The sequence below is a fragment of the Pseudopipra pipra genome, chromosome 5 (genome assembly GCF_036250125.1).
Source record: "Pseudopipra pipra isolate bDixPip1 chromosome 5, bDixPip1.hap1, whole genome shotgun sequence".
In the NCBI taxonomy this organism is placed as follows: Eukaryota; Metazoa; Chordata; class Aves; order Passeriformes; family Pipridae; genus Pseudopipra; species Pseudopipra pipra.
This window is the reverse complement of record NC_087553.1, coordinates 13,203,067-13,213,684: the sequence shown is the minus strand read 5'-3', so window position 1 is coordinate 13,213,684 and position 10,618 is coordinate 13,203,067. Positions and strand designations below refer to the sequence as shown.

The window sequence follows — 10,618 nt, the reverse complement described above, 5'->3', positions numbered from 1 at the left end:
AGGGAAAATCCAGGCGCTATTTTAGCAATCCAATATGAGGAAAACAAGTAACTTTAATGCATCTGTTGGTCCCTGAATACAAAATTGAATAGCCCAGCAAAACTTAAAGAAAAAAAAAAAAGGAGCAAAATCAGTCACAAGTTTCTAACTTTATTTTAACAATCTTGCTTTTTAAAAAATACAAGTTCTAATTAATGCCAAGGGGATGCCAAGTGTCCATCAGCCACAGGCCTTATCTCTCACTTCAGTTTCCCCTCCTGAGAGTAGTCAACTCTTTTGTCAGGATAGCAAACAAAGAGCAATAAAATTCTAAATAACTGAGTAGTGTTACAAGGCTTGTGACAGAATCCCAAGGGACCTACGTCTTAGTATGGCACAATTTTGTTTAGCAAAGTGTTACTGACCTGGACCAGTAATTTAATGTTGGGAGAATATACAGTAGGTGTGCAAGGTGCATCAAGAGAGGTATTGCTTGTACTTTAATAGTACCACTATCTCTCTTTTCTGCAAACAGATCTGTTACGTGGCAGAGGGGTTTAAATGGAAGAGTGAGCTCAATTACCAAAGAAAAGGGAATTCAAAAGGTGGAGCGGGCTTATAAACAAGACATTGAAGAGCTTTAAATGGTTTTCTGTAGGAAGTAATTGCAGTAGCAGCAGAGGTGCCCTTTTAGTTGCAAGGAGGCTTCTGTATAGCCAACTACTACAAGAGCTTTATAGTCTCCAAACAGCACACCTACTACCGGCTTAGAAACCATGGCACCACAAAGAACAACTTTTTCTACCAAGAAATTCTATACAACAGAAGCATCATTTTGCAGGGTCGTCTGTCCCAGGCAACCTTTTCATCCACGGACAAAGTTGAACTGTGATTTCACTGCCAGTGATTTAAGTATTCCATGGCTAGATAAATTTCAAATATGCCATTTTTCTCAATAATGTCCTAACTGGAAAAAGGCACTCAATGTTGAAACAGCAACTTTATGTGCTATGAAGGGGTACTGAAGTAAGACTTGTTAATAATTCTGCTGTGATTCTTCTAGTGTCTCAACTATGTTCACACTTCAGCATATCGATGCTATTGTGAAGTTGGCCATAGGAGCAGCAAAACATAGTTGTTGAATAGCTTTTTTTCCTTCACCTTGTTTTGGGTAGTGTTTGTTGTTTGGGGATTTATTTTTTATTTCTTCAGCTGTTTGACTGAAGCATGGAGTAGTCCTAGGTTCAGGTGTCACCTCATTCTCTCTTGAGTAATTATTTCTGAGATTTTACTGTCTACTTAATGCTGAAAAAGGAAGGTGCAAGGAAACAAATATCTGTACAAGCGTAATACACCTGTAATTACACCTCCTTTGGCCAGGAACTTAGCATCCCCTCGACACATTTCACATCACACAGGAAAAGTTCACAGTACCAAGTTTTACAATCACAGTCACTCACAGCACCAAGATTGTCCAGACAAGAAGAAGTTACCGAAGAGAAAGGCCACTGGCCAAAATTCACACAATTGCCCACATAAGGGCTCAGGTAATAAAGCACTGGTGGGAAAGTTAAGCCTAGCCTTTGCCAACTCTCCGTTTGGCAGGAGGAGAGCAGCAAGTCCCCCATCCTAGCTGCACTTCTGAACAGAACAGCACTATTGACCCATCTCTTCCAGGGGCTTTTCTAGCCCCTCAAAACCCACCAGCCGCTGAGAGCTGGGGGAGAAGAGCCCCATGGCATCCCTGCTTCTGCCTCTGGGAGCTGGAAGTTACCAGACTGTAAACATTTTGTTGTAGCAGTCCACTGGAGCAGGCAGTTGATCCCACTCTGGGAAAAGGAAGGTGGGACAGAGGCTCAGTCCCACTGAAGCCCAAGCCCTGAAGGAGAGAATGAATGTGTGTGCGGAAGAAGTCTGGGCTGTGCCTGCAGTCCTGCTCTGGGTGGCAGTTGGTTGTGCTTTATTTCTCCTTCCCATCAGGACAGCTCGAAAAAAAAATTTGGGACAGGAAACTGTCATTTTTCACAATTATTGCAGCCTTGCCCAGATAACAAAACATAAGCCTGGGAGGGGCAAAGTCTTTCCTCCAAATGTGGCCTGGTGCTCCTGCTCCCAGGGGGCTGGTTTCAGGAGCAGCTGCAGCCAGGCAGAAGAGCAGGCCTTAACCCCACCGAACATTCATGGAGCTTAAAACCAAAGAAAACTGTTTCTATGAGAGGTTACTAACAATTAAGTTTTTCCCCTGCCTACCCTAAACCACATGCACAAGGAGGACAGGATGCTGGTACGTGGGGCTTTCACCAAAGCTCGGGGAGCCCCTCTGCCTTGAGGGCTCCTGCAGCACTTTGCTTTCTGTGCTGAAAAGTGAGGTTCACTGAGCATGGGGCCCACCCTGAGCAGCGCCAACATCCTCTGCTTTGCTGTTTGAGAGGGGGCAGCTTGCAGGCTTAACCCTGTCTCTACTCTCTCAAGCAGGCATGGAAGGGGGCCAGAGGAAATCTTTCCAGCCTTTCTGGCTGTGTAAAGGAAGACCCTACACTCTGTGTAAAAAGAAAACCAATGCTGATCCCATAAACATGCATATTCACAGAGAAATGAGAGCCCCAGCACCTGGGGATGCAAGCAGTAGGCTGCTGTAAACCCTGTTCTCACCAGAAATAAATGTCTTGGTGGTTATGAAATGGGGCCTAAGCCCAGGTTCATGTCCATGCTGGATTCATGGTTCTTCAGCATGTGAAGTCAATGTAAGATGCAAAAGGTTGAAGCACAGAGGTAGACATTTTTGGCTAGGAGAAGGTGGCTCATGGGCTTGAAGTGACCAGTCGGCCAGCGTGCTTCCAGAGGTTCCCCAGCTGGGATGCAAAGGCCTGGGAAACAGAGGCAGCAGCTTTGCAAGACCTAGGGAAGCCAAAGCGTGCTTCCTTCTGTCCTTCCTGCATCCTGGAGGAACGTCTCTGCTGGTCAGGCCCCTGTCGCATCTCATTGTTGTGGACAGCAGGAGTTCTTAAAAGAGGGGACAAAATGCACTGGTCCCTGTTGTTTAGAAGGAAAAGGAAAAACTAAACTTTTATGGTCACAATGCAACACAATGTCCTGGCAGGGAGCGGGAGGGGAAGAATGGGACCCTCCAGACAGGGGAGAGACAGAAGCACTCGAAGAAGTCCTGTCCTGAAGGGCAGATGCGTTTTCCGGGGACAACTGTCATCCGTAGGCTCCTGCAGGTAGCCGGGTTTGTGCGGAGCTTCCGCTGCTGGATTCGTCCATGAGAAAGGGAGGAGAGGAGAGAGAGTCTGACAGGGAAGCCCACGTCCCCTTCCCCTGCTCGGCCACGGAGACAGGAACCTGAGCAGAAACGCAGAGAGACTCTGCCGGGAGCGGACCCGGAGGCGGCGGGAGCCCCTCCGGGGGGGCGGCCAGGGGGGCTCAGCCCTGGGCGGTGACCGCCAAGGCGTTCACGTACCCGTGGGGTCCCACGTCCACGTCGGAGAGCCCGTGGGCCAGCGGGGCGGCAGCGGGGGCGGCGGCGGCGGGGCCGTACTTGGCGGGCGGCGGGGCGGTGACGGGGCGGAGGAGGCAGCAGGTCTCCAGCGCCTCCAGCCCGCGGCAGGTCAGGAAGAAGAGGTTCTTCAGCATGAAGAGGGAGAGCGGCTGCTGGTAGCGCAGGAGCAGGAGGCAGCGGAGCGCCAGGAGCGGCGCGTCCAGCAGCCCGGCGGGCAGCAGGAGGTGCAGGGCGAGGCGGGCGGCCCCGGGCGGGCGGGCGGCGCTGAGCTCGTAGAGCCACAGCACGGGCGAGGCCAGGCAGAGAAAGTAGACGGCGATGAGCAGGTAGCGCAGCGGGGCGGGCAGCGGCGCCGGCCGCCCGGGCTGCAGCACCAGCTCCAGAAGGGAGAAGCTGTCGAGCAGGTCGAGGCAGGTGGCGAGGAAGGCGGCGGCGGCGCGGTGCTGAGGCGGCGGCTGCGGCGGCAGGAGCAGCTGCCCGGCGCCCTCGGTGCCGATGGCCCGCAGCAGGCAGTACAGCAGCGGCGCGGACAGCGCCAGGGTGATGCGGAAGCCGGTGGTGCCCAGCGGCAGACGCAGCTCGATCAGCTCCAGGATGGAGGTGCCCAGGATCAGCGCCGCCTTGGGCGTGAAGGCGATGGAGTAGATGAGCCAGGCGAGGTGCGCGTAGGCGAAGTCGCCGCCGCGGGGGGGGACCCCGGCCCCGCGGCCCCCGGCTCCGCGGCCGCCGGGGGGGCCGTGCAGCAGCAGCGGGTGCGGCGGCGGCGGCCCGGGGGGCGGCGGGGGCCGCTCCCGGCGGCGCGCCCGGCTGTTGCGGCAGAAGAAGATGCCCCAGCCGGCCGCCAGCACCAGGTCGGTGGCGATCCAGCTGCACCAGTACAGGTCGGTGACGGCGATCAGGTAGAGGTCCAGCAGCGCGCCCTGCCCCAGCAGCAGCACCAGGGACAGCGCCTGGAAGCCCCAGCGGCGACCGCCCCCCGCCCCGCCGGGCCCCAGCAGCGCCCCCGCCGCCGCCCCGCCGCCCCCCGCCCCGCCACCCGCCGCCGCCGCCCCGTACAGCTCCGCCGCCGTCATGCTGCGGCCCGGGCTCCCGCCGCCGCCGCCGCTGCTGCTGCTGCTGCTGGGGAGCGGCGAGGCGGCGGCGGGCAGCGGGGTGGCGGGCGGCGGCACCAGGGGCTTGCTGATGCTGATGCTGTCCTCCTCCTCCTCCTCTTCCTCCTCTTCTTCCTCCTCTTCCTCGGTGCTGCTGCGGGGGCTGCGGGGGCGGCGGGCCCGCGCCGAGCCCGAGCTCGACCCCGAGCCCCGCCGGCTGCCGCCGCTGCTGGAGCCCCCCGGGAAGAGGGGCTGCCGGTCGGCGGCGTGCGGCGGCAGCGGCGGCGGCGGCGGCGGCGGCGGCGGCTGGAAGGAGCCCGAGGAGGAGGAGACCGAGCGCTGGTTGGAGGCAGCGCGGTGCATGGTCCTCCCCGGCCCCCGAGCCGGCGCGCCGGGCCCGACGGCCGCGCCGCGGCCCCCGGCCCGCCCCCGGCCCGCCCCCCGCGCCCCGCGCCGCCGCACCGGGCCCGGCAGCGGCAGCGGCAGCGGTGCCGAGAGCCCGAGCGGCGGCAGCCGGGGGGGAGCCCGGGGGCGGCGCCCGCTGCAGCAGCAGCAGCTGCCGGAGCCGGGGCGGGCGGCGGGGGGTGGGCTGGGGCTGGGGCTGGGGCCGGGGGAGCGGCTGCGCGGCGAGCAGGGGAGGGGGAGGAAGGCTCCCCCGCCCTTGTCCGCGGGGCTGCCACAGAGCCACATCCCGGGGAGCGTGGCCCCGCCGCCTCCTGTCCCGCAGAACCCCCGTGGATGGAGCTGGCCGGGCTTGGGCGAGTCGCCCATGGACATGCCACAGCATCCCGGCAGCCACTCCATAAATGCTCTGCTTCCATAAAATCGGAAGTATTTCAGTCTACCCTGATCTCCCTAGGCTGACCAAGACAAAGGCCAGTTGGCCTGGCACAGAGCCTGCAGTGAAGCACACTCATGGCTTCTCATCTGTGCTGCTGGACACTCATCTGCCCCTACATTCGGTCTCTTGTAAGTAATTGTTCATCAAAGGAAGTGTCTTTGACCCCACCAATTTCCTGGGTTGAGCCAATCCACATGCTGAGAGCCCTGCCCAGCTTGCCATGATGGGACAGTGGCTTTAAATTGATGTGAATAGTCCTAAAGTTCCTAATTCTGCTGAAAGCACCAATTGGGATCTTTATTGACTCACTAATAACGGCCTCAAATTGAGCTTGGCTGGCTGGATCTGCTCACCACCAGCACTGATGACTTGGTACATCATGTTTCAAGGTAGCTTGATGCTCAGCATGACTAGTCTCTCATTCCTACCTGTGCCTGCCAGTGATGAGCCAGCTGCTGCCTGTCAATGACATGATGCCCATCAAATAAACTGTACCCCCACGTCTGTATTAACCACACTTTGTGATAAAGATAAAAAATAGCTTGATTTTTGAACGTGTTGCTAAATCAACACATGGGCCTGAGCAAAACACAGATGCTTAGTACTGGGAAAGGGCATCCAGGACAGCAGTGACAACCATCTAAGACATGGTGGTGCAGGCTCCCTGAGAAGCCCTACTCCAGTCAATGTCCCTGGCTGCTCCTGAAAACAACAAGAAATCAGTCTGGGGTACTAGGAGAATTCATGCTTAAACTTGAAACAAATAAATAATTGAAAAAGGGAAGGGGAGAACTTGAGCTGGGTTGACACAAAGATTTCTTTAGACACACAGCAATGGTCAGGAGGAAAAGCAGAGTAAGAAAAAGAGTTACAGCAAAAGCATTGCTGCCAATGGAGCTTTGAGTGACGGGCACAGCCAAATCAGTTTTCTAAAAGCATGGTCAAAACAGAGGGAAAAGGAGAAGGAAACTGGAGGCTATGCAAGCTTTAATGTAGTTACTTGGGCAGCACAGTACTGAAACATTACCACCTCTAAATTGGGGTAGCAACACGCAGGTGTTCCCACAGTCTCCCACACTGGTTGCTGTCCTGCTTCTGAGTCCAGGCTGCTGCATCCCTGCTGCCGTAACCTGCATGGCTGGGTTGCAGTTAAGATGGGGGACATCTATTTTCTGCTACTCTCACATTATGTTTTCGATGCTTGGATACACTTGCCAGGGATCAGCCTTGCATCAGTGCTACTCCTGTCATTGCCTTCCTCTAACTCACCTTGTCATCATATCTCGCATCAGAGGACACTGAACACGCATGCACTCTCTTCCTAAGGGCTTTCTCAATAACTCCACATTTCCATTAACAAATAAAAGTACTTCATTCTAAGAAGGTCAGTAATTATACCATATCATAAGGAACACGAGCATCCAAAAGAACAGTCTAGCCTGGAGGGTGGTGAATGGGCTGATGCATCCAAGCCTGGTGCCAGGATGGAGAACACGAAGCTTCACCCCAGGGCAAAACAGGCAGGACACCCACACAGATGCTCATGAAAGGCCCAGGATGCAGCAGGCAGTACCACGAGCTTTGTAACTCTGAGAAGCATCACTGGCATTTGCAAGTTTAGGATCAGGTGAGTCCAAGGAGGGCTGTTGCCATCTATTTTCCCAGCAGGTGACTGCATGGCAGCCTGAGGCCAAGGACCTCTCACATCTGGCTTCCAATAGCCCTGTATTTAGTCCGGGCACCTCGTGGGCCTCTGCCAAGGTGCTTGGCCTGGGCATCACACCTCTGGCAGCCCCTCTGCCACATGGAGCCACAGGGCTGCCCTTCCCCAGGGGCTGCTCCCCATGATCCACATCCCACGCCAATGCCTGAGAGGCACTGCCATGTTGCTGCCTCCATGGTGACATAGGTGACACTAGTCCCTCTGCATTGTGGGGGCCCACAGCGACCCACCACAGGAAAACAGCAAGATTTTGTGTGATGGAAGCAAGACAGCACCGCTCTCAGCCGAGCAGCTTAGCCTGCGCTCATTCAAGATGCGAGAAGACAGTGAATAGTGAGCCCCCCCTCCCCTTCTTTGCCAGACATGCTCCCACTGTGCTGGCTTTGCTCTCCAGCCTCTCAGGGTGTGTGGACTGTGTCAGGGATGAGAGCACTGCACCTGGGCTCTGCTGCCGAGCACTGTGTGTTTTGCTGGCAAGGCTTTGTCTCTCTGACAGACTTGGCTGCCAAAGAAAAACCCCCGACCAAACAATTGCTTAGACTGCAATTTTTGCACAGCCCCGCCAACACTTTGCTTGGGGCTCTGTGGATGGTCTCTGTTTTCTAGGGAGCACGAGGCTCGAGGCCAGGCCAAGGAGGATGATTCTGCCTGTGTCACTCTTTCGTGTTTGAGCAGGGCCCAGTGCTCCTTGACAGATGTCTGAAGTTGCCCAGTTCAGGATGGCTCAGAGTGGCAGTAAGGGTTTGTGAACACCAACTGTGCCTCCTAATTTGTTTTCCACCAAAAGGCTGGGTTAGATGGCAGTGAAAGTGTCTCTGGTCCAGGGCAGAGGATATAACCACTTTCTTATGTTCTGGATCCTGGCCTTTATCCAAGGTGGGCGTGTTCACCTGACACTTCTCAGGGCAAGCCAGTAGTTGTGTCACTGGCACGATTCATGTGTGGTCAGTCCTGAGAATTAACTCGATTGGTCTTGATCCTACCACATTCACCTATTCCACTGGAAGAAGAGTTTTCCACTGGTATGAGAGGACGTGGAGTGAAAACCATGCATCCATCTGGGCTGCTCAGGGCAACAGCCCTCACACTGAGAGGGCTGGTCCTGCCCTACCTGGGCAGCAGACGGTGACAGCTTTGCCTCATTGGCTCTCATCCTCTGGGTTTCCTGGCCACAGGCTGGACATGCTCAACTTAGCTGCCCTGGCAGCCTGCCAAAGACACTCACACCTCCTCTGCTTTCAGTGGAGAAGCTTTGTTTCACAAAGGCTGTCCGGTGTCTGTCCCACCTGCTTGGGTAAGTGCAACTGGGTGGGGATCCCTGGGCTTTGGGAGGGATGGGCTGTTGCCCACAGCTGGTGTGCTGATCTGGGGAAATGGGCTCTGACATGGCAAGCAGGTGGTGTGGTGAGCCCAGCCCAGGGGAGCTGGGGTGGAGCTGTGTGCTAAGTGAAGGGGCATCTCCTGCACTCCAGGATCACGGTCCTGCTGGGATAAGGCTGAGCAGGGCAAGAGGAGGCTTATGGAAACAGTTCTCCAGAGGCCAAAGGATACCTGCTGGGGCTGTGAAGGTCCCTGTGTCCAAGGTGAGCAGGTGGAAACAGGGACCTGCAGCTATAGGGAAGCTCTGAGCAGGGATGAGGGAGCACCAGGATGGAGGGTGGGAGCTCAAGGCCTTCCTTGGGGTGACCACAGGCCCCAGCACTGCAAACCCAACCCAAACAAATAGGTGAGAATAAGAAAAGAGCTTGTTTGTGGGAAAGGAAGCAGAAATTGAAATTGTGCCTTAAAATGGGAGGGAGGGGAGAAATGTCTTCTACTTGAGAAGGCACTGAAGAGCTTTTTGTAGCACACTGTAGGATGAGATATGACAAGCTGATGCTTCCCGTGTGATCTGGTTATTTAATGCAATGTGCAGTCCTTGGAAGTGTTAGTGCTTAACTATTACTGTTAAAACATTAAAAAGCTAAACTATAAATAGCTTCTATAGCAGTTCCCAAGCTATGTTTCTGGGTTCTTTATGTATTGATGTGTATGCATAGTGATGTGTGTGTATACATATATTTGAAGGCAAGCAGCAGACAACAGAGTTTTGTGAAACAGTCATACTGAATATCTGAAATGCTACCACTTCTAGTTTACACTACTAGTGGAAACAAGTAGTGTGCCCTCAAATATACCCCTGCTGGGGAAAGGCAAAACTTTCTTGAGGACTGAACTCGGGAGGAAACAAAATAATGACTCAAGTTCTTGGGGGAAGGGAAAGAAAAAAGAAAAAAAAAAAAAGAGGCAGATATATGCCTGAAAGAAAGACCAGAAACTAAATACCTAATTATACCCTGCAGTAAGCTGTCAGAAACTGGCAGCAGTGGGAGGGAAGGAGGCAAAGCTGATCTCAGTGAGTTTGAGCATAATCTGCTCTAACCATACTTAAAATGCCTTTTGTGTAGGAATGGAAGGTTCTGGTATTCTCTGACACATGCTTTGTACTGCACTTATCTAATCCATTCAAACGGTCAGGGCTGAAGTTACAGACAAGTGTAAAAGAGTCTCACCTGGCCAGCACCAAAATTCAACGATGCCTCAGCTTCTGAATGCAGTCTTTGTAACTAAACTGCTGATCCAGTACTACAGTTCAGGGAACACAGATACTCTTCAAAAGGATATACAAGTGTAACAGACATTTCGGTTCAAAGAGTTTTCAATGCCAGCATAAAATGCCAAGACATTTCTTCCCATGCTTGTAGCAGGGCAGGGGTTTGGAGAGTGGGTTTGGGGTTTGATCTTGTTATTTTGTACTTCCTCAGTCTTAGCATACAGTGTGTATTGAACTGACCCTGAGGAGAAAGTTCTTAGCAGTTGAACTGACTGAAAGGGAAAAGTGGGTTTGTCATAGTGAATTTAGAGACAAGTGTTTTATTGATGGAAGTTTGGTTCCTTGAGAACGTGTAGCTGCCTTGCTGGTGTGGGATTTTAAACTGTTGCAGACCGGATCTATAAAGGTCTTAAAGTGCATAGTTTTCATCAAATTGACTGTGACGGTAAAAAACATAAAGACTTGTGCTTTTACAATTGGGGTGAGTAAGATTCAGTAATGGAAGGGTTTGGGCAGGCCCCCAAAGGCAACAGTCACCAGGGCGAGCAGGTAACTGCATAGCTTGTGTTCAAGGCCCACCAGTATCCACACACTAAGCACTTTCCAGGGGTTGCCCCAGTAGGCACTTCTCACAGCATTCACCTGGGAACAAACTCCAACTTAAATAGGGCTCCCAATCCTCTTTTTCCAGTTGGTCCTTCTTCAGTGTTTCACAGTGCTGGTGTTTAACTCTGCACCTTATGGTGGTTAAGGATTTCTGTGGGACTCTACCTTCCACCTAAGGCTGCCTCCAAGGGACACCTTAACCCCAGGCTGCCCTTTTGCTTTGACAACAGTGATTAAAAGCATTCATCTGAGAGGATCAGGTTGTGATCTCTTTCTGCTTAACTAA

The 10,618-nt window shown here is 53.6% G+C and overlaps 1 protein-coding gene and 1 long non-coding RNA gene across 2 annotated transcripts; one reads left to right on the top strand and one right to left on the bottom strand.

Moving 5' to 3' along the window:
- Positions 1-130: 130 nt before the first annotated feature.
- On the bottom strand, positions 131-4,968 carry TMEM121B (transmembrane protein 121B). Its single transcript, XM_064654551.1, has one exon. It carries the CDS (start codon positions 4,930-4,932, stop codon positions 3,403-3,405), a length of 1,530 nt encoding a protein of 509 aa, XP_064510621.1. The 5' UTR covers positions 4,933-4,968; the 3' UTR covers positions 131-3,402.
- A 232-nt stretch (positions 4,969-5,200) lies between these two features.
- LOC135414149 (uncharacterized) lies at positions 5,201-5,964 on the top strand. The gene is made up of 2 exons (XR_010430598.1): positions 5,201-5,538; positions 5,800-5,964. It is a non-coding gene; the product is annotated as an uncharacterized LOC135414149 (long non-coding RNA).
- Positions 5,965-10,618: the final 4,654 nt, after the last annotated feature.